Source organism: Saccoglossus kowalevskii, chromosome 3 (genome assembly GCF_978046115.1).
Source record: "Saccoglossus kowalevskii chromosome 3, keSacKowa6.1, whole genome shotgun sequence".
Classification (NCBI taxonomy): Eukaryota; Metazoa; Hemichordata; class Enteropneusta; family Harrimaniidae; genus Saccoglossus; species Saccoglossus kowalevskii.
The window spans coordinates 25,266,790-25,292,648 of NC_140643.1; the positions used below are offsets into that span (position 1 = coordinate 25,266,790).

The following is a 25,859-nucleotide window of genomic DNA, read 5'->3' on the forward strand; positions in this document are numbered from 1 at the left end:
CCTCTCACCATTCATGTCCCATCACCACTGGTCATCCTCCCACCATTCATGTCCCATCACCACTGGTCATCCTCCCACCATTCATGTCCCATCACCACTGGTCATCCTCCCACCATTCATGTTCCATCACCACTGGTCATCCTCTCACCATTCATGTCCCATCACCACTGGTCATTCTCCCACCATTCATGTCCCATCACCACTGGTCATCCTCCCACCATTCATGTTCCATCACCACTGGTCATCCTCTCACCATTCATGTCCCATCACCACTGGTCATCCTCCCACCATTCATGTCCCATCACCACTGGTCATCCTCCCACCATTCATGTCCCATCACCACTGGTCATCCTCCCACCATTCATGTTCCATCACCACTGGTCATCCTCTCACCATTCATGTCCCATCACCACTGGTCATCCTCTCACCATTCATGTCCCATCACCACTGGTCATCCTCTCACCATTCATGTCCCATCACCACTGGTCATTCTCCCACCATTCATGTCCCATCACCACTGGTCATCCTCCCACCATTCATGTCCCATCACCACTGGTCATACTCCCACCATTCATGTCCCATCACCACTGGTCATACTCCCACCATTCATGTCCCATCACCACTGGTCATCCTCTCACCATTCATGTCCCATCACCACTGGTCATTCTCCCACCATTCATGTCCCATCACCACTAGTCATCCTCCCACCATTCATGTCCCATCACCACTGGTCATCCTCCCACCATTCATGTCCCATCACCACTGGTCATCCTCCCACCATTCATGTCCCATCACCACTGGTCATCCTCCCACCATTCATGTCCCATCACCACTGGTCATCCTCCCACCATTCATGTCCCATCACCACTGGTCATCCTCTCACCATTCATGTCCCATCACCACTGGTCATCCTCCCACCATTCATGTCCCATCACCACTGGTCATCCTCCCACCATTCATGTCCCATCATCACTGGTCATCCTCCCACCATTCATGTTCCATCACCACTGGTCATCCTCCCACCATTCATGTCCCATCAACATTTCATCATCTTTATTTGGAACATTCAATACAAAGTTGTGTAATAATCCAACAAACAGAAAATAACAAACCAACCAAAGCATTCTAAACCATAAAAAACAAACTGTGCTAAGTTCTTATGAACAGTGAAACTTACTAATTCATCTACTATAGCTACATGTATATCCATTACTTAATGAGACATAGCCCACTGATGGTGTGGGGAAACCAATTACACATTATAATGCAACACATTATCATGCCCAGAAAAGCTGTACCGTTTGATTGATTAGAAAAGAGTAGATTGGACTGAAGGGCCTGCTGCATTTAATGATCTCATGGTATTATTATATCAAACTGACTTCACCATGCATAATAGGATTCTCTGTTAACAGCTGGATATGCCAGAAAATACGCTCGTCTCCAGGACTATTTTTGTGCATGTGCCTGTGGTGTTTATCTGCATGAGATGGCGACATTTGCAACATATTACCCTTTGGTGTATCCATTTATCCTTTCCGGACTGCATTCATGCTTTGAAGGCAAATAAGAGAGAAGTTATTAGAAATGTACAATTTACTGGCTTCATTCATTATTGATGTAGGAGTCATGCGTATATGTATATGCATGTAGTTTATCAGTCGGTAATTCGTGTGGATTTTTTTAAATGTGCTGTACAGCTTCTATTAGCATCGTAAGATTGCCAAAGTCAGAGCAGCTGTGATATGTGCTTTAACCCTCTGCTCATTATTTTATATTGACTGTGTTATTTTAATAGTAGAAATATGGTGTTGCCTTGCAAATTTATGTTAATTATGTACAATGTAATTGAAATTTCCCCCCCAAGATTATGCTGAATTTTGACTCGCCTACCAATTCTCTGTTCAAAAATAATGTCACCAAAAATGAAAAATAATAACTACAACTTAACGTTGCAGTTACTATTTGATTTTATTTGTTGCATGTACTATTGTTGCATGTACATTTGTATTATTGCATGTACTGATTAAGCAATGTCCAAAAAAAATAGTTTATTCATATATATATATATATATATATATATATATATATACTTCGGAGCTAAATTTCTATAATTGTCATTGATTTCGCAATCATTGTCTTGACATTATGGACACCATCAAGATTTACATGCATAGTGTGCAGAACTAATAAAATACTTCACTTTACTTGAACCAGCCAAATAGTAAACTAGGAAATAAAAAAAGTGACAGATAAGATAAAACAAGGCAAGACATGCCAAGTAGTTCTACTTATCAACCAATTAAAACTTTGTAAGTTTGCTACACGTATACATCAGATGGCATCTTGGGTGGCAGTCGTTGTTTATTAAGTTGGATGGACCGTATAGTTTCTCTATCACAGTATAGTCACCTTTCAAAATTAGTTAAAATTCCCAGTTTCTATTTATTGTGCATCCATTCTGATGGAATCTGTATTTGTGTTGTGACTGTTACATTTATTTGTGAGAGTTCGGACAGGATGTATAGTTATTCTTATTTATTTTCATCAGAAATGACATAATTACAAAAAATACAATAAATAAAATATGAATAAGATCAGTGAGAATAGTGATCATAATGAGAACCTTAAAATTAGCTTGGACTATAGTACTAGTAGTGTCCCATGTCCTTACGTCATCAATAATTTAACATATGCTACATATGTTGAGAGAAAATAAAATTACGTTGAGCTACAATAAATATATTATGGCACTTTATTAAATAAAATAACATAACTGTAATGAATAAATAGCAGGTGGGTGAATAATAATTATGCAGATTAAATGATTATTGTAAAATTTTTATGTATAAATATGTATACATTTACATCTGCATTTAATAGTAATATAATAAAGCTGAGTGATGACTGTTTGGGGCAAGTTAATGTAATATATCTCCTGATTGATAACACTGCAAAAGATGTTAAAAAAATAGAATATGTTTTGAATTTGTAATATGTCTCTCTTACATTAGAAGGACCGGTTATTACTCTGAAACTGCAGGTCCATGTAAATTTGTCTTATATCTGTCAAAAGGACCTGTTGGTTGTCAAAACTATCGATCCTACACAATATCATTCAGTCTTGGTCCAACGTTAATTTCCTGCATTATTTTTAAAGGTGACATCCCATGCGATGATGAGCATAGATTGGTGACAAAAATATTCAGTCACAGCGCTGTGTGGTATTAAAAAAACTTGTTTTCAATTTTCTATTATACACCATGTACATGCATATTACTTGCACTGTTGACTCTTATAATTGTTAGAGTGATGTAACATATTAGTGTATTAGTTAGAGTATCCCTATACAAACAATTCTGTCAAATTAAAAAATACTTCTTGATGATATTTATGGAATTAAAATGTGAAAACTTGATGAGTGGGTCTACTTTACTCGGAGAATGATTGCATCAAGTTCCCAACAGCATCACCACAGATGTTCATAAGAGCTGCAAAGTAAAGCCGATTCAACTACACTTGTATTGGCAATATTGGAAAACGTTGACCCAGCTGGCTACTCACTTTAAATGAATCAGCCTGCCATTTCAAAACCAGCTGGTTATCGCTAAAATTCCACTCGCAATTTCTAATCCTTGGTTATTCTGGTATCATATGAAATAAAACAGTTTGAAATAAGCATGCCATCCATTGCAAAAAGTTGTTTACACAGTGTAGTGGGTTACATTCGTGGGTGTATATGTGACCCCTCGCGTGACAGAAATATCTAATTGGGATGTGAAACCTACACGTATCAGCATATAATAAGTATCTCTATCAAACAATTCTGGCAAATTAAATAATACTTGTAGAAGATATCTGCGGAATTAAATATTTGTAATACACCGATCAACTTTCATCTGATGTGTATACTCATTCAGACGTCTGATGACGACAGTTTTACTCTTGGCAAGATGATAAGCATGAAATACGAAAATATTGCCGCTCTAAATGAGATGCATTTTTCTTAAGTATTTGATAATTGAGCCACTCGTTTTCTGAATACCATTTCTGATTATGTCTGTCTCGCTCACACACACACTCACACACAACACACGCACGCATGCACGTAGATGAATCTAAAAATAGGAGAGACCATTGGCGGTTGAGTGTCTACAAACAGGTTATACATATGTATGCTCTTATTCTGAAATCTTCAAGTGAAATACACACAGATATGAAAGAGTGAAGTAGAGTTTCATCGGGAAAATTGTTACAGCTGGTGACTTAAATATTCTCTACGTGCTTTGATTTCAACACGTGGCATGCATGCATTGCTGTCCATTAAATTATATATAGTTTCATTTTTGTGTATTTATATCACCTCTATTTCATTTGTGATTTATGTATAAAAACTGATTTTCCGATTTTCCTTGTTTCTGCAGGACCCTATGTGAATTAGAGTTCCTGTATTAGGGTCATATGTTGGATGTAGATAGTCTTAGAAAAATATTGTGTTAGTTCGTGTGGGTGTCTACGGGTGTTACGTTCAAACAAAATATTTTGTGAGAATGTGAGACTGCTACTTTAATAAATAATATTAGAATATCAGAAACCATCACACATGCTAAAGACACTCTCCATCAAGCTGGAATAGATTCCAGTTTCTATTTTGTAAAGTAATATTTTGTTGCCATTGAAAAACAATTACTATCTTTTAAAGGGTTCTCCAGTCATCGATGACTAGGACTCAAATGATTCATTGTGGGATTGCAATCAATGCTAGTGACCACGTTTCAGCCCAGTCTTCATTTTGATGAGCTCTAATTGTCAATTTCTCTACGATGATTGACGTCACTATGATTCTTGCCTTCAGTGATAATGTTTACAGCCTGTGAGAATTTGAACACAAAATGCTCCTCTCTTCACCTTAATCAATTACCTGTGAATTATTCTTTAAGATAGAAAAAAAATGCACTTTAAATTACCAATCCATCCTGTTCTGTAGACTTCATTTCCCCAGTCTATGTTGTTGATTTGTCTTTGTGGCGAGTGTTTTTCCTGAAACGTTTGGCGCCTGCATTAAATTACATAATGCATTATGTATGCCAGGAACTGCAAGTTCTTCATGTGTTTATCGCATTGGTATTCCAAACAACCCGCTGTCCGCTGATTTATGTAACAGTTACGGTTTATTTGTTATTTGTTCTGCGATTGTGTCGCAGCCCTCAAACTCGGTTGATATGTCTCAATCTTTTTAGATCCTTATGCTTGTGTTCATATTAAATATTTTGTTCTTTATTCCCAAATGATTTTGTGTTTCAATAAAAAGCCCTTCTTGTTATAGGAAATTTTGGTCAAACGGATATCGTTTGAAAAATTAATATATTTTTCTACTACACAAATACAGGATACTGGCAATAAATGAAAACCATTCTACAACATCATGTGTACATCAGTTTTTTTTTGTCAGAATTATAAAAAAAATAATGAAGCCCAATTATTATGACAATTTTAAAATAAAATGCGTTATTTTGAGCAGATATTTTTGTTTTAGGATCTTTGAAAAATTAATGATGTAAAACAATTTTATTTCAAAAAAGTTCAAATTAAGGTATTTCAGAAAATTTATGAATATTATTTTCAAATAGTTGTAGTAATTTATATTACTGTATAACTATAGGTTAGAATCAAGAAGTTACAATGAGGGTTTCTTAGCTTGTTTCCATGGTGATATAAGTTTTTTCATACCTCGTTCTGGCGGACATTTTGAAGATAAAAATGTTAAATACAGCTAAATATGCTAATAATTTAAAAGTTAGTTTGAAAGATCAACAATAATTGTTTCCAGAACAGTCAGTCGTTGATAGTAGCTGTGCAAAATATCAGAGAAATTCTCATGTGTTAGTAAAGTGTCTTTATCTTTAATAAGGCCGTCAGACTGATTGATATTTCTAATTGAACATGCAGATGTGTACACATAAAATGCCTTCGAAACTTTTGCCAATATTGACGCAATTTTAATCATATTTGAAAAACAAGCTTTAATTAAAATCTGTGTTTATTGAGGCCATCACAGGTAAACAAAAAGTTAATTTGAATCTAAAATAGGGATATAATTATTTGATTGAAATATGTAAATTGACAATGTCTGTTGCGAAGTGAAACCTGATTGCTACATTTTCGGCATGATAGAATATTTTCATCAAATATATATTAAAACCAAAATATTTCGTTTTGATTTGATATATAAAGTTAAATCAAAATTGTATAAAAGTATATTATCATGTATCCCTCTCATGATTATCATAACTGTACACGTTTAGACGAGTCTATTTGCATAACTCACTAAATATCCAAAAGATCAATCATATTGTGCAGATGCTACTGTATTATAATTACCGATATATTTTGTCATTTTTCGTGAAAATTATTTTGAACTTATCCGTCGAAAGGATTTACGTGTCTTGTTACTCTTGCGGATGATTGTTGGGAAAACAAATCATGTCGCGTGTTTATTATCGACCGCTTTATGCGACAATTGCAAATGTTGAACACTAAGGGTGCTGTTCAGTTATGATGTCATGATGATGATGTCATGGCTTGGTAAAATGTGTACATGAATTTACAAATGGGTTCCTGTACTGGTGCATGCATGTTATTAGTTAATCTAAGTGTTAGCAGCTGGAACAGTTTTTTTCTTTTATGACATCAAAATTGTGAAGCGCCCTCAGTGTTGAACATGGGAGAACCTGAAATATGAACCAATATATCTAAAAAAAATTAAAGTGAGAGGCTCTAACCTGTACAAACGCGGGAATTAAGTCCCAAGCAATGATAACAACACACGCTAAAACAGCAAAGGCTCATGGGTAGACGCTGGTTTGTAAACAATAACACTCTATGGTCATCTGACGCATGCGCAGGTGACGACTACCCTGCTTTAACGTAATTTAGCAACAGTGAGTATAAAAAGTATGCAGAAACTTGTAGGCTTTAAATAAATGTTATTAGTTGTTAAATTTGAACTTCAACTGTGTTAATTTGGAGCAAATTAGTTTGTAAACATGTGTAAGGGGAAATCAATGGTGTGTTGCTTTATAAATATCATTATTTTTATGGATGTTTGATCCATGTTTTGTGCAAAACATACATGTTGTGAACAACAGCATAATACAAAACCATAGTGTAAAAGTCAAAGAAGTCTCAAGATGTTTTAGTAGCAAATTATTAACCAGGCATTCGTCGTCAATGTCTTAATAGTTGTAATTGCCGCTAGATTTTCAAGCAGCTGTCAGAAACTGTCATTGTACGTCATCATACTTTGAATGCTTGTTACCTTGTCATTATATTTTGTTCCACTTGAAAATTGATATTAACAATTTCTTTTTTAAAATTTCTTAAAAGGTATGGTGACATGGTGCCAAATACCATTATAGGTAAGATTGTTGGTGGTGTGTGTTCACTTAGTGGAGTACTGGTCATAGCCTTGCCAGTGCCAGTCATCGTGTCCAACTTTAGCCGAATCTACCAACAAAACCAGAGGGCGGACAAACGGAAAGCGCAAAAGGTAAGAATATGGACTAACCAATCGTATATACACAACAATATTCTAATTATCTATTTTGTCCAACAAGTCATATGAATATCTTATATTCTAAGTTGTGCATTATTAATGTTGTGTTCATCAACAATTCTTTTCTTACATAAAAGGTATAGCCATTATCAATTTCAGGCTACAGTTGAGAAAAATATTGTTCAGATGGTTATGCAGCACTTTCTTAGGGTTTAGAATTTTGTTCAATCACAAATTTTATTTTTTTAAGTGCTTTAAACCATGTCATAGCATGTAATCTACAATATTGACACCCTCTCCCTGAAAAAATTGAGTAGCTGTTTACTTTACTGCATAAGAATATTTTCTGGCTTTGGTTCATAAGTGTATATTAGATATCTATCAAGGCTAAACAGGGATACACTAGTATAACCATGTGTCACTTCCCAAGTTGTGGCTTTCCATTAAGTGTGATACAATCAAGGTCTGTAGTATTTAAATATGATAGAAGGTAACAACACAGCTGTGCTAGTCCAGGCTCCATTTGATGACGGTTGACTGGGCTTTAGTCCTTCACTTAAAATTCCAACATAACATGGTAAGCTGGCAGAGTCCCGCTTGGCATGGCTATGACGTATATTCTTGTTTGAGTATACCAATCAAGAATATTTGAGTATTTATAATCGCTGCCAACCTTGAACTCCAAGTACATCATGGATTCCAGGTTGATCCTGACATCATGGTTGAACTTGTCTTTAGGGACATTGACTTGTGATGTTTGTTGCTTCACTCTATGCTAATAAGACCCAGGTGATCACATGGTATGTGCTCTTTAAAGTAGCTGTAATATTAGTGTACAGTGTGGGCAGGATCATGTTCCTTCCAAGTCAGCCAAGGAAGTTAAATTTCTACCCAAGAGTTAAATGCTTCTGAACAAAATTCTCCTAAACCTGAATCTCTAGGTGTGAAATAATTGTATGTGCAAATACTTCATATGGTACATTAACAGCATATAGTGGCTCAACAATCTTTCACGTTTAACACATTTCCAATAGAAAATACAATCTGCCAATCTAACATTTACATTGTGATTGTGTCTTACACACTCTCAAATACAACTCTAATATCTGGCTCATTTACTCAGAATTGTTTTCGTGCTGGAGTAGGCAACAATTTTCCTGAATGCAGATATGTACAAAGGTTTACTTGCATCAGGTAACTTCCTAGGCTTTGATATATATATAATATATATATATATATATATATATATATATATATATAATCTGTTGTAATTTTGATCAATTAAAGCAGAACAGTTTGGACAGGATCAATACATGCAGTTTCTTTTTGTAAGCAATCTTGATGTTCATTAAGTCATCTCATTTAAAATTTGATGTTAGTAAGTATATGACCACTTATGGGAGAATTGCAATAATGTTATATAAGTGAAAATTGTATTCTAATAGTAGAATATATTAGTATATGGTTGACTATATCTCTAGAATATGTTGAACTAATTTGGATGGTTGTCAATAGGAGTCATGTGGGGGAAGCAATCAATCTGAGAAAGGCCATCAGATTATTTTAGTTCCCATTCAGTTGTACATTAGTATTAAACAGATCCATTAAATTGGGGTTGCCATCTGTACATTGCCTGTGCAGGCTGATACCTTCATCAATATTTTCCCAGACATGTAATTCGAACTGACTGAATTCTTATTAACATGCATGTATGTAAATGTGTTGAAATGGGCGTAGTGCGAGTGGTTAGTGCTAGTAGCATGACACATTTACATACCTCTAATATGTGACAATTTAATACTTATTGGATTGTACAAATGTAGGTGCACCATGTTCTATTTCATGGTCTCAATCCAGTATGACCAACTGGTGGTACAATCTGCTGATGTAATTGTCTTTCATGTGTATATTATTATGTTGCTGCTTTATTTGCAGTGGAACATTTCAAAATCTACAATATCAGCAACTTTAATCTGACAGCAGATTTCATCACAATGAAATTTTGATGCGTGTCAAATGAAATTATTGGAATAATTGATGGCTTCCATTAAAAGCAAATGTTAATTTGAATCGAAAGGATATATGTGTTGGCATTATTAAAATTGATAGATTATATATAATATTATGATATTACGTGTAACGTAGTAACATTAATTTATCACATTATTTTCAATCACATATTACAGACATTATGTCATATACTACTTGCTTATTGCTTCAAGTTTTGACTTGATTACTGTTTCAATTTACCTAAGAGGTGTCAGTTATATAGATCCTAGCTCAGTAATGTTTACTCATTTCCTGTTTTTCTAATTCATGGAATTAATGGCTGGTTTGGATTTCTTGCCAAATTTATGTAAAATTTCGCTTATTGCCAATGCTTCCTTCCTTCCTCTCCCTCCCCAAAGTTTCTATTCTGATGGATTTTGCAATTTATCCCATATATCAATGATTTTCTATAACTCCATACTGTGCCAAAAAAAAAATTAAAAAAATTACGTCTTAGCAATCTGATTGGGTCATGCAAGCAGGTTGATCTTTTGACATCGTATCTGACCATTGTGAAATAAGCAAATATTTCGCGATACTGTAGATCACAATGTTTTTTGAATTATTATTAGGAATTATATTAATTCAAATATTTGTTAGCTAAAACGTGCGTGTGATTTAAAGCCATGTAAGACATCATTTTAAATTCTCCCAATCTCAAATTCTCAGTGAACATACATTACATTTGTTTCACCTTTGTGTAGTGGCTATTAGTCACACAGATTGCATAATGGCTAAGGTTTGAATTGACTACAAAATTAGTAATTATGTTACCAATGCATCCCCCAAACTATAAATAGAATGATGACTCCAAAAATAACTAATATCCCTTGATCGCAATAAGATAAACTAATAGTAATCAGCATTCATGCATAACGATTGGTTTATGCAAATGACTATATATGCTCACAAACTAGATCTCTGAGTTAGTTTTCATCCTTCGGAATTAGCAAACTGAATACTTGGAATAAAAAGAATTCCAAACTAATAACACTAAATTATCAGATTTATTAATTTGGTGTTACAGTATTAATTTTTATTTTTATTTGTTCCTCATTTAATAAATCTGGTATTGTAGGGTCACTCATAAAATAACTCCTCTATGGATTCACACTACATTGGTATACTCTGCATGAGGGAAAGTATCAGTATCAAGGGCATGCCTTTGAACATGATGCCTTCACACGCTTGTGCTGGGGGGCAATCAACACTACACGGGTGACTGTTATATATACGATATTGTACTGATAATGTCTGTTACACGAGCCTCCCTCTGGTATTGGCAGCCATTGATCTGTGTGTTAATTTTGATGCATTCTCATGGTTTCTTACATGCTAAAAGGTTGAATAAGATGTGTGTTCATGCATGTTCTCCTTGTGTGTGTGTGTCTGCATACAAAATCATTGTCTTCACATCAAATTAGGGGATTATTTCACTCGATTGGGGTATAATTGTCAACATATCATGCTTGAACCGAGCTAATTGGCAATCAGACCCTGACCAATTTGAACAAGGAATCCACCCAAGCAATGCATTTCATAAGTGACTTTTTAAAACATCTCTTGCGTTAGAACATTACCTACAAATCGCAATGGACCCTTTTTTTAAAACGTGCCTTGGCATCATTCTATACACCTTGCCATGCTCTGAATCTTAAACAAGGTAGATACGATAATATTCCTCGTGTAAATGTAATCTGTATGTGCAACTTTGACAGCATTTGAAAACGAATACCATTTCCTTCTGCAGTGTGAAATTTATAGGTCTCCTAGGGAAATGTCAAACAAACACCAATATTGTAATCAACATGAGTAAATATATCTGTTTTACTCTTAAGAAGAGAAAGCAGTACATGTACGTAATTCAAACCAGTGTAAATTAAAACTCTGCCTCTTATTGTTATATTCTGTAATTTTGTTTCTGTAATTACCTTTTTTTTTCAGCACAAAGTGCAATTGGAATACATTATTATTATTGTATGTGATTTCTAAATTGTAATACTGCCGTTTCATAGTCTTTGTGTTCATCTACTCAATACAGTAGATTCCGTGTAAGGTACTAAATTTTAAGCCGATAATTTCATGATTTTCTACTTTTGGTCAAATATATATTTTAATAATTGTCAGGTTCTTTGTTCAGTTGATGTTTTTACAGACAATTTGTACAGAGCATTTTCCCAAGTCTGTAAATGAGGCTCGACCTGTTGATAGTACGATAGTATAAGTAAATTTTCAATCATAAATATAGAATAAATAAAAAATCACTGGCCAAGATTCATTCAATAACAGATGTATGATGAGTTCTGTGGGTGCTTGTGTTTCAAGACTTTTTCCTCGTAACTGGTCAATTTTTTTTTTTTAAACCCTGAAGACAGTAAAAATTTTTTACTATTTAGTCCAATTAACAAATCATATTTGAGTTAACTTTTTGGCGTGGGGGAAATGTATCATTAAAAGGTGAATGATTATTTTTGATTGATTGTTATAAAAAACAAACAAGCAGTTACCATGGAAACCACACACTTCTTCTTTATATTAAATCCTGAAATTGTTCTCATCAGATTAAAGAAGTAAATATTTATTGCCAAATTAACTAGGATATCACACTTACATTGGTTTTGGAATGCAATAGTTTACTCACAAACAAATTCTCAACAATTAACAATACTACTGTAGAATACTTCATTTTCGCTTGGAATTTATTTTCGCTGAAGGGATGATTCCGTGAAAATAAAATCCAGCGAATATACATTTTTTCCTATATTTCACATTAAGCTGATCAAAAATCAGTGAAAATAAATTCCATACAAAACGCCCAAAAAGCCTTTTCAGCGAAAATTAATTCCAGCGAAAATAAAGTATTCCACACTATATACAAATAATTAAAGTGTCTGTGCAATGCCCACTCAAACGTTTCCCAATTTAGATCTGTGTCCCACTGAAATGGGCAGTTATTGATTTTTTTTGCTGAAAATGATTACTTGTATCCAAATAAATTTGAGATATTTCTCGTGTTGTAGCTACGCCCACCTATCATGAAATGGTCGACAGTTTCTGGTTTTCCGACTCTCGCCGAAAGTGCGCCACCAAATGCCAAAATATGAGAGGAAGTCATACCCCTGAGCCGTCATATCACTGGTCATTCAATATACTTTTAAACAATATACATTTTTCGGCTGGCGTTTCTTTCTTTTTTTGTCGATTTTCTTTTTTTTTGAAAGAGAGAAAGAGTCTTTAGAAGTTGTTTATGATGGTTGAACTTTGTGTTGTGGGCTTGCAGTAATACATATACTCATAGTGTAAGTATTCACACGTTTCCAATTGACCCAAAGGTGCGACATCAGTGGACGAAAGCCGTGAAAATAACGAGAAAAGGTTGGGTGGACCTTCTCCTTACAGCGTCATATATAGTGTCCACTTCTCCTCAGATTCTTTATTAAAAAACAACTAGGTTTTAAAGAAACATGCCGACAATTTAAAACTGTTGAAAGAAATAGATTCCGAACCAGCCCATGATCACCTAGACGAATTTCAGAAGAGAGAGAGACGTCAGGTGTTTCAAATGATTCGACTTTATTGCGATCCTGATTATTGTTTTATAGAGTCCATTTAATCTCTAAATGGCAATAATTTTGATAGTGACATGAAATCGAAGCGTCGGACACACAGGAAATTACGCAGCCTGCTATTTGTTTTAATTTTCGCAGGCTAAAAGTTTCTTAATTGTTCGGTGATTGGAGTTGAATGTCGAATTCACACCTCTGTTACCTTTACTTGCAGCTTGATCAGCGTAATAATTTATGGAATAAGAATCCAGGCTTGGGCTGTCAATGTGTTTCCACCAAGCAAATTTTTAATATGATGTCATAATATGACAATCACGCTAACTCAAATCTCCTCTGAATGTATCTGTATGTGTGTCGCTCTCAATTATTTTTGTTATCCAATTAAACGCCGCCTTTAAAGCACTTGTCCTCGTCCATTTCAACAAAACGTCAATTTATTTCCACGTGGGTGTCATTTATTTAGTAACTGTGATATGTCGTTTTTTTTAAATTATTTCTCTATTTTATTGATATAGTTTAATGTTTAGAATGTCAAAATATGTTCTCTTTTTCTTTTAACTTTGGGGTCCAGCGACAGTGTACAAATGTGAGCCGATGTCGGCTACAATCATGGTGACCAGCTACACTAGAATGGAAATATTTTGCATCTAACTCAACCCCATGCAACAAATATGATACTATGTGTTCATTATGGTCCATTCTTCCATGACAATCAAGTACATAAGTGGCAATTTTGTCAAAGATAAGAAAACTGCACAAGAATTTGCCTTATTTAAACGTATCGGCAATGCAAGCTTCCCAGCGAGTTCCCCTACTGACGTCACAAGGGGAATTTCTGTATGCCAATGAGAAGCTAATAAGGAGCCTCGTTTTAAAATACACAAAAATAAAAGTGTCGTAGACTGAGTTTAAGACGCATTTTTTCACTTAAAAAAATAATTTATGCTTAGAAACCTGGAAATTAACAATATTTATGTATCAATGGATAATTTTAGGCGTGAAAATAGCAGCCATTTCAATAGGCACTTTAAACATTTCAGGATTTATTATAGACATGGCCTCAATGGTTTTACTATGGTATTATCCATAAAATACCCAGCATGTTGCAGATATTGGTATCACAAATACCTGCATAAAATACTTGCATGGCATTCAGTTTTATGGACTATGAATAAAAAACAAATGATCATCATTAAGTTTATCATGAGGAATAAGTCACACACTTAGCAACTAACAACTCCACAGTGTCGTCTGTCTGTGTGTCCATCTATCCTTCTGTCTGTTCACTTTTCATATCAAACAATCATAGAAATGTGATTTCATTCTTGGGACAAAGACATGATTTCTTGAAAGCTCAGTTTTACACTGGTGGATGTTTATGTTGATGTGCTTCATATGTCAAACTATCATCATTATCTTTATATCAGAGCTGTCATGGCACTAAGTGGTCAATCATATGAAATCATGTGGGTGGGAGGGGGCAGTGGGGGGACTGAGCTGAATATGACTAGTATTTTATTTTTGCAATATGTCATATTTTTTTTTTTAACAAGCCAATATTTTTCAACTCCTATAATGCATTTTTACTTGCTGTTGAGCTTGCAAATTTGTTCTCTCAACAAATTCCCCCCCCCCTCATTTTGAATAGTTGACTCCTAATTTGATGACAAAAGCATCCTCGTTCATCCAGCCATGTCAATATGATTTACTCATCCTTGCTATTAAGAAGTTGATATATTATCTTCTATGCATACATTGTTTGTGTAGTGCAGACTCAATTTGGCAATATTATATATTAAACTTAATTTGATATTTCAACTGTCAAACATTAGTAGTATTAGTTCCTTTGTTTGTGTGTGATCAGCTGTACAATGGTCATTTGATAACTCAAAGATGATTTCATAATAACTGATTAACACACAAACCATTCTCTTCAAATGATTGATTTCATTTGAGAGATTATGTCTGTGCAGATTAATTTAATGGTAGGTACAAATAAAGTTGATGAAAACTACTTATTTCTGCTGATAATAATTAGTAATAAAAACAATTGAGGGTTACTGATGATATTGGTTTGTGGTAACTACTTGTAATAGTTTGTGGTAACTACTTGTAATAGTTTGTGGTAACTACTTGTAACAGTTTGTGGTAACTACTTGTAATAGTTTGTGGTAACTACTTGTAACAGTTTGTTGTGACTATACTGATAACAGTTGGTAGTAACTAATGATAATAGTTTGTTGTGACTACTCGTAACAGTTGATAGTAACTATGGGTAATAGTTGATGATAAACAATATTTACTGATGGTGACTACTGGTTATTGGTATCTACTGATAAGAGTTGGGGGTAACTACTGGTATCAGTTTGTGGTAACTGATGATAATAATAATAATAATAATAATAATAATAATAATAATAATAATAATAATAATAATAATAGTAATAGTAATAATAACTTTATTGGCATTATTCATTTTGAATAGTACATAGTCAAATACTATTCTAAGAAACAAAAAAAAAACAAAAAAAGAGATGAAAATAAATATACTAATGATAAAAGTTTATGATAACTGGGTTGGAACTGCTGATAATCGTAGATAACTACTGACATTATTGATGATAACCACTGATATTGTTTCATGGTAACCAGGCAGGGCACTGATCTGAAACCGAACAATTGATATAGAAATACTAATTACAGGTCAAAAAGGTAGAAGCTAATTAGTGCCAAATAACTACATGTTCTGTGATGCCATGCAGTGGTAGCATGAACCTATTCCAGTTACATCTGTCTTTTATAAGTAATCAAAGTTTCCATCAATAAATACTGGGTACATTTATGACTGACTTTATATACTGCATAATTTAGTTATGGTCTGTAATTATCTTAGATAGTCATACTTGTTTCTTATGGCGATACAAAAAACACCTTTCCCTGTTGTACAGTAGAATTGGATATAGTCTTTGTTGATATGTATTCACAGCCACATCCTACTCGAAGTGTTGATGGAAACTTTCAATGAGTTCTTAAATTCCTGTGTAGTAAAGTATCAGACAGTTTGAGCTCTACACTTTGATTGTATAAAAGCTTCTGTAATATTCTACATGTCTGCGATCGCGTAATTACAGAAGACTGTTGAACTGTGATCGGGGACAGGAACGTGACAACTATTGCTATTTAATATAACCCTGGATATGCGCCTGTTAAAAAAACTGTTACTATTGCAATTAGTACAGTGTTACTTAAGTGTCATCTTCCTGGACAGCAGGATGTTGCCCTTAATGTGCCCATGGTTCAGAAACTACATACTTTATATTAAAATATTGTTCTGAGTTCAGTCGACCGTCGTTACATAAATAAATTGTAGTAAAATCCATCTTCCATCAATGTATATATTACATTTACGATCAGCTTGTGTGTAAGAGCCACAAGGTATAAATTTCCTCAGCACTCTGATATAGCAATTAAAGTTCATTTATTATTGTTGTAATGTTAAAACTGATATCGGATTACAATGTGTATAGTTACCAGTACATTACTGCCAGTTTACACTGCATGTCTCACTGGTGCTTCCTGAGGTCATTACTAATAACCTTGAGTTCCTTTACCTTGAATTCGTCCCTTCATATCACGTTCAATTATGAAGGACTCACAATTGTGATTCCGTGCACAAAATATATGACATCATTTACTCGTGACGCAAATGTCCGCAGGACAAAGTACATTTATTAAAAACAAGAATGTACATAGTAGGAATGCAGCAGATCGATGTCTTGTCTTATCCGTGTAGAAGAGAATAGGGGTCAATGCTCTCTGCTGCTAGTCATTAGATTAGTTAACTGTTCAAAATGATTGGACATGCGATATTTTTGATGAGGGGGGAAAAAAAAAACATAATTAGCCTGAAACTATGCGCTTCACAATTGTCAGAGCTAATTGTGACCAACATCTGGACATGTGTCTGTTATCTTCACTTTAAATAATGTGTCTATTTTATGTCAGAAGTGTTCCACATTCCGTAAATTACTTGGTCCATTACAGGCGATAATTATAAGTACCATTTACCTTAATAGACTTAGTTAATTCAACATTTAGTGGAAGGTCTGAACTTCTTAAAGGGTTGTGTTATATGTACATGCATCACATGTCATCTGTGTCACATATAATTTAAATACTCCTTTTTAATGCATATATTTTTAATTAGTCTTGTTGCCAGGTGTTGTTTCTTCCTGCTATCATTAACCTATTGTGGTTTTATAAATGAGAGGTGCATATGCTGTGCACCTGGCGGTGGTCATGCTTTCCCAGCTTGTGACATGATTACAGGTGTCAATCAGTTACCAATTGAAATGCAGTGAGTGAGTGTTTCTGGCAAGTATCTTGTATTATAGTATTTTTTTAAAATTCATTATGTTTGTTTTTGTGAACGTCCAGAATTTCTTTAATGAAATATGCAAAAAAAATAAGACAATAGTTTGTTACAGCCCCCCCCCCCTTTTGGCGGTGGTTGGGCTGTGTATCCTTTAATTTAATTCCACGTTTGAAAGCTGTTTTGCTTGTTGCATGCAGAAGGCTAAATTAAACATCAGTACTTTCATTTCGGTCGTAAATTCTGCTGTCCAATTTACAATCAGCGGAAGGGAGAGATTGACATGTTCGCTAATGAATTGAGTTAAAAACAGAGTAATTGAAAAAAGAAACATGTTCCTGTGTGAGTTGTGAAATATGGCCGACACTTAGAATGATCATGGCTGCAAACTGATGGCAGCATGTAAATGTAAAGTCATTCCCCAACTCACATTGTTGTCTTTGAGATGCGTGCCTGTGAGACGTTTAAAATTTTATGGTCAATATGTTTCTGCCAACACATTTTCATACTATCAAAGGAATTTACTGGGTTCACTGAAGTTGTAACATTTGCACATTTTGGACAGGATCCTTGACTCTGGGAAATCATCCGACATCAGGGCTTTGCTTAACCGCTGTTTGCTTTTAAACGTCGTACATGTTGTTGTCATGGTGATGGAGCATTTCATTGATGGAGGAAACTGTCTTAAGTAGCTAGCTATGGCAGTTCAATGCTTTTGATATTGGGCACTGAAATTTCACAGACTGGTTTGTGATATGATTCAGTTAACATAGTTGTTAACTACGATATCAAAGGAAATGGAAGATAGCAATAAATAGTTTTTTTTGCATTTCAAGAAAAAATACTGAAATAAAATATATAAGCATTTAATTATATATATATATATATGATAATGCTTTCATATATCACATGATAGTGTATTGTAACATTAGAGACACCTGCAATGTATGTATGACACATGCACTACTGTACTGAAGCAAATACAGCTTGCAATAAATACATGTAGAATAACAATCTGTGCATAAAAATTAGTTAAATTTGAATATTTTTTTCTTTTGTATTATTTGATATAGGAGCAATAGCTTGTTATCAAGAGTGAATTATTTTAATTTTATCTGTAATTTTATTGTACAACTTGAATCAATTCATGAGAGGGGATTACAAAATTCCAATGAAATCCTTGTTCAGATTTTTCTTCAACAATAAAATTTGTTTTGTTAGCGAGAAAAAAACGTTCGATGACGCAGGAATTATTAATATCCTGTAGGGTAAGCGGCACCCCTTTTATATTTCAAACTTTGTTGCATATTCATAAAATATTCATAATACATTTTCTACAACCAGGAGATACATGTGTACTTACAAAGTCGTTTGTTTTTCATTTCCGAAGATGTAGACTTCACTGCACTATATTAGTTGTACATTGCCGATTAAAAAAGAAGAGAACTGTGAATGCAATAATAAAATTGATGGATTAAGTGGTTTGAAGGGTTAGAATAGGATTGTTAATTAAAATAAATCAATGTCAGAATTCATACTAAATTGATACCAAGTATCGCTTGTAATCATAACCCGCTATTTCATACCAACAAATATCTACCAATGTTCATTCATTGTGTTATCTGCTAGAAAAATCTGGTTAGAATGTTTTATTATTAGCCTGCTAGCTGTCATCAATGTATGGCTAAACAGCATAGTTATTCAATTTATTTCTTGACTGCAGTTATCGTCGTTGTTCATTGTTGTCAATCCATCAAAGGAAATATCACATACTATTTTGTTTTATTATAAATTGACAGACAGATCTGTTCATTTCATAACAAGGTTGTAATTTTGTTTATGAATTGACAGCCACCTCTGTTCATTTCATGACAAGGGTCATCATTTTTATAAATCTACAGGCAGCTCTGTTCATTTCATGACAATTGACAGCTAGAGTCTTCATTCACAAATACTTTGGATATATCATGGGTTGCACTAGTAATGTAATACTAGACAGTCACAATATCATGGTTTGCACTAGTAATGTAATACTAGACAGTTACAATATCATGGTTTGCACTAGTAATGTACATATACTAGACAGTAACAATATCATGGTTTGCACTAGTAATGTAATACTGAACAGTAACAATATCATGGTTTGAACTGGTAATGTAATACTAGACAGTAACAGTATCATGGGTTGTACTAGTAATGTAATACTAGACAGTAACAATATCATGGGTTGTACTAGTAATGTAATACTAGACAGTTACAATATCATGGTTTGCACTAGTAATGTAATATTAGACAGTAACATTATCATGGGTTGTACTAATAATGTAATACTAGACAGTAACAATATCATGGTTTGCACTAGTAATGTAATACTAGACAGTTACAATATCACGGTTTGCACTAGTAATGTAATACTAGACAGTAACAATATCATGGTTTGCACTAGTAATGTACATATACTAGACAGTAACAATATCATGGTTTGCACTAGTAATGTAATACTGGACAGTAACAATATCATGGTTTGAACTGGTAATGTAATACTAGACAGTAACAGTATCATGGGTTGTACTAGTAATGTAATACTAGACAGTAAAAATATCATGGGTTGTACTAGTAATGTAATACTAGACAGTAACAATATCATGGTTTGCACTGGTAATGTAATACTAGACAGTAACAATATCATGGTTTGCACTAGTAATGTAATACTAGACAGTAAAAATATGGGTTGCACTAGTAATGTAATACTAGACAGTTCCAATATCATGGTTTGCATTAGTAATGTAATACTAGACAGTAACAATACCATGGTTTGCACTAGTAATGTAATACTAGACAATAAATACCATGGTTTGCACTAGTAATGTAATACTAGACAGTAACAATACCATGGTTTGCACTAGTAATGTAATACTAGACAGTAAATACCATTGTTTGCGCTAGTAATGTAATACTAGAAGTAACAATATCATGGTTTGCACTAGTAATGTAATGCTAGACAGTAACAATATCATAGTTTGCATTAGTAATGTAATACTAGACAGTAACAATATCATGGTTTGCACTAGTAATGTAATACTAGACAGTTACAATATCATGGTTTGCACTAGTAATGTAATATTAGACAGTAACATTTTCATGGGTTGTACTAGTAATGTAATACTAGACAGTAACAATATCATGGTTTGCACTAGTAATGTAATACTAGACAGTTACAATATCATGGTTTGCATTAGTAATGTAATACTAGACAGTAACAATACCATGGTTTGCACTAGTAATGTAATACTAGACAGTAAATACCATGGTTTGCACTAGTAATGTAATACTAGACAGTAACAATACCATGGTTTGCACTAGTAATGTAATACTAGACAGTAAATACCATTGTTTGCGCTAGTAATGTAATACTAGAAGTAACAATATCATGGTTTGCACTAGTAATGTAATACTAGACAGTAACAATATCATGGTTTGCACTGGTAATGTAATACTAGACAGTTACAATATCATGGGTTGCACTAGTAATGTAATACTAGACAGTAACAATACCATGGTTTGCACTAGTATTGTAATACTAGACAGTAACAATATCATGGGCTGCACTAGTAATGTAATACTAGACAGTAACAATATCATGGATTCCACTAGTAATGTAATACTAGAAAGTTACAATACCATGGTTTGCACTAGTAATGTAATACTAGACAGTAACAAATATCATGGGTTGCATTGGTAATGTAATAATAGACAGTAACAATATCATAGATTGCACTAGTAATGTAATATTAGACAGTAACAATACCATGGGTTGCATTAGTAATGTTGTACTAGACAGTAACAATACCATGGTTTGCACTAGTAATGTAATACTTGACAGTAACAATATCATGGTTTGCACTGGTAATGTAATACTAGACAGTAACAATATCATGGTTTGCACTAGTAATGTACATATACTAGACAGTAACAATATCATAGTTTGCACTAGTAATGTAATACTAGACAGTAACAATATCATGGGTTGCACTAGTAATGTAATACTAGACAGTCACAATATCATGGTTTGCACTAGTAATGTAATACTAGACAGTTACAATATCATGGTTTGCACTAGTAATGTACATATACTAGACAGTAACAATATCATGGTTTGCACTAGTAATGTAATACTGGACAGTAACAATATCATGGTTTGAACTGGTAATGTAATACTAGACAGTAACAGTATCATGGGTTGTACTAGTAATGTAATACTAGACAGTAACAATATCATGGGTTGTACTAGTAATGTAATACTAGACAGTTACAATATCATGGTTTGCACTAGTAATGTAATATTAGACAGTAACATTATCATGGGTTGTACTAATAATGTAATACTAGACAGTAACAATATCATGGTTTGCACTAGTAATGTAATACTAGACAGTTACAATATCACGGTTTGCACTAGTAATGTAATACTAGACAGTAACAATATCATGGTTTGCACTAGTAATGTACATATACTAGACAGTAACAATATCATGGTTTGCACTAGTAATGTAATACTGGACAGTAACAATATCATGGTTTGAACTGGTAATGTAATACTAGACAGTAACAGTATCATGGGTTGTACTAGTAATGTAATACTAGACAGTAAAAATATCATGGGTTGTACTAGTAATGTAATACTAGACAGTAACAATATCATGGTTTGCACTGGTAATGTAATACTAGACAGTAACAATATCATGGTTTGCACTAGTAATGTAATACTAGACAGTAAAAATATGGGTTGCACTAGTAATGTAATACTAGACAGTTCCAATATCATGGTTTGCATTAGTAATGTAATACTAGACAGTAACAATACCATGGTTTGCACTAGTAATGTAATACTAGACAATAAATACCATGGTTTGCACTAGTAATGTAATACTAGACAGTAACAATACCATGGTTTGCACTAGTAATGTAATACTAGACAGTAAATACCATTGTTTGCGCTAGTAATGTAATACTAGAAGTAACAATATCATGGTTTGCACTAGTAATGTAATGCTAGACAGTAACAATATCATAGTTTGCATTAGTAATGTAATACTAGACAGTAACAATATCATGGTTTGCACTAGTAATGTAATACTAGACAGTTACAATATCATGGTTTGCACTAGTAATGTAATATTAGACAGTAACATTTTCATGGGTTGTACTAGTAATGTAATACTAGACAGTAACAATATCATGGTTTGCACTAGTAATGTAATACTAGACAGTTACAATATCATGGTTTGCATTAGTAATGTAATACTAGACAGTAACAATACCATGGTTTGCACTAGTAATGTAATACTAGACAGTAAATACCATGGTTTGCACTAGTAATGTAATACTAGACAGTAACAATACCATGGTTTGCACTAGTAATGTAATACTAGACAGTAAATACCATTGTTTGCGCTAGTAATGTAATACTAGAAGTAACAATATCATGGTTTGCACTAGTAATGTAATACTAGACAGTAACAATATCATGGTTTGCACTGGTAATGTAATACTAGACAGTTACAATATCATGGGTTGCACTAGTAATGTAATACTAGACAGTAACAATACCATGGTTTGCACTAGTATTGTAATACTAGACAGTAACAATATCATGGGCTGCACTAGTAATGTAATACTAGACAGTAACAATATCATGGATTCCACTAGTAATGTAATACTAGAAAGTTACAATACCATGGTTTGCACTAGTAATGTAATACTAGACAGTAACAAATATCATGGGTTGCATTGGTAATGTAATAATAGACAGTAACAATATCATAGATTGCACTAGTAATGTAATATTAGACAGTAACAATACCATGGGTTGCATTAGTAATGTTGTACTAGACAGTAACAATACCATGGTTTGCACTAGTAATGTAATACTTGACAGTAACAATATCATGGTTTGCACTGGTAATGTAATACTAGACAGTAACAATATCATGGTTTGCACTAGTAATGTACATATACTAGACAGTAACAATATCATAGTTTGCACTAGTAATGTAATACTAGACAGTAACAATATCATGGTTTGCACTAGTAATGTAATACTAGACAGTAACAATATCATGGTTTGCACTAGTAATGTACATATACTAGACAGTAACAATATCATAGTTTGCACTAGTAATGTAATACTAGACAGTAACAATATCATGGTTTGCACTAGTAATGTAATACTAGACAGTAACAATATCATGGTTTGCACTAGTAATTTAATACTAGACAGTAACAATGTCATGGATTGTACTAGTAATGTAATATTAGACAGTAAAAATATCTAGGTTTGCACTAGGAATTTAATACTAGACAGTAAAAATATCATGGATTGCACTAGTAATGTAATACTAGACAGTAACAATATCATGGTTTGCACTGGTAATGTAATACTAGACAGTAACAATATCATGGGTTGTACTAGTAATGTAATACTAGACAGTAACAATATCACCGGTTGCACTAGTAATGTAATACTAGACAGTAACAATATCATGCTTAGCATTAGTAATGTAATACTAGACAGTAACAATATCATGCTTAGCATTAGTAATGTAATACTAGACAGTAACAATATCATGGTTTGCTCTGGTAATGTAGTACTAGACAGTAACAATACCATGGTTTGCACTAGTAATGTAATACTAGACAGTAACAATATTATGGATTCCACTAGTAATGTAATACTAGAAAGTTACAATACCATGGTTTGCACTAGTATTGTAATACTAGACAGTTACAATACTATGGTTTGCACTAGTAATTTAATACTAGACAGTAACAATGTCATGGGTTGTACTAGTAATGTAATATTAGACAGTAAAAATATCATGGTTTGCACTAGTAATGTAATACTAGACAGTAACAATATGGATTCCACTAGTAATGTAATACTAGACAGTAACAATATCATGGTTTGCACTAGTAATGTAATACTAGACAGTAACAATATGAATTCCACTAGTAATGTAATAGTAACAATATCATTGCCTGCATTAGTAATGTAATATCACATAATATGTGATCCATACATATGTAGATTCACTCTATTAAGATTTGTTAACATTGTAAATGTACATTTGTATATTACTCCCACTCTTCTAGAATTGCATACTTTTATATGCTGCTCATACTCAACAAATAAAATTGTCTATTTATAGTGTTCAATCCTCAGATAACATCAGTTTTCCTTTCTGTACTCAAATTATCAGATTTACACAAAATAAAGAATCTATTGTGCAGTACAAAATCAAGGAAGTAAGTCAAGGTACACTCTAACACAATTAGCATAGCATTTTAGTAGCACGTCAAAGTCAAATGAAAATTGAATGAAGGTTTTCACATTTGTCATGGAATTGCTGTTATTATATGTACAGTTGTTGTAGATTAATTGTGACCCTGTATTGTGAACCCAGGTAAATGATATGTGTCTGTTGCGTTGTCTCCCGGCAGTGGCCACTGTTGCCCAGTGGGAAATTTATTCTTACATCATCTACCAGGGTATGCATGATTCGGTCATTCAAACTAGTTTTCTCCTTAAAGGAATTCCACAATGAATACAAATAAACCAATTATCTTTGTTGTCTGTATTTTTGATAATAGCTTATAGATTATAAGGTTTTGTCTGGATATCCAACGGTGTAAATTATTGCAGTTATATTTAAAGAAACTCATAACCTTCTAAAATTGTAATGAAAGCAATTGATATTCCAGTTGCATTTAAAATAATAGAATAAATTACACACTTGCAAGTGTTGAAACATGTCTGTCTACCTCTATTCACCACACTTGCAGCTTTTGCCACACTCGCAGCCAGGAAAGCTGACTGTCTATTTGCCCACACTCACAGCCAGGAAAGCTGACTGTCTATTTGCCCACACTCACAGCCAGGAAAGCTAACTGTCTATTTGCCCACTCTCACAGTCAGAAATGCTGACTGTCTATTTGCCCACACTCACAGCCAAGAAAGCTGACTGTCTATTTGCCCACACTCGCAGCTGGGAAAGCTGACTGTCTATTTGCCCACACTCACAGCCAGGAAAGCTGACTGTCTATTTGCCCACACTCACAGCCAGGAAAGCTAACTGTCTATTTGCCCACTCTCACAGCCAGGAATGCTGACTGTCTATTTGCCCACACTCACAGCCAAGAAAGCTGACTGTCTATTTGCCCACACTTGCAGCCAGGAATGCTGACTGTCTATTTGCCCACACTCACAGCTGGGAAAGCTAACTGTCTATTTGCCCACACTCACAGCCAGGAAAGCTAA

General features: G+C 33.8%; 1 protein-coding gene across 1 annotated transcript in view; it reads left to right on the forward strand.

Annotated features, from left to right (window-relative positions):
- LOC102800858 (potassium voltage-gated channel protein Shal-like) overlaps positions 1 to 25,859 on the forward strand; it is a 119,859-nt gene that overhangs the window by 50,236 nt on the left and 43,764 nt on the right. The window contains exon 2 of the mRNA XM_085496965.1: positions 7,387 to 7,549. Within this exon, the coding sequence (XP_085353091.1) occupies positions 7,387 to 7,549 (163 nt within the window). The remainder of the gene's footprint in view (positions 1 to 7,386; positions 7,550 to 25,859) is intronic.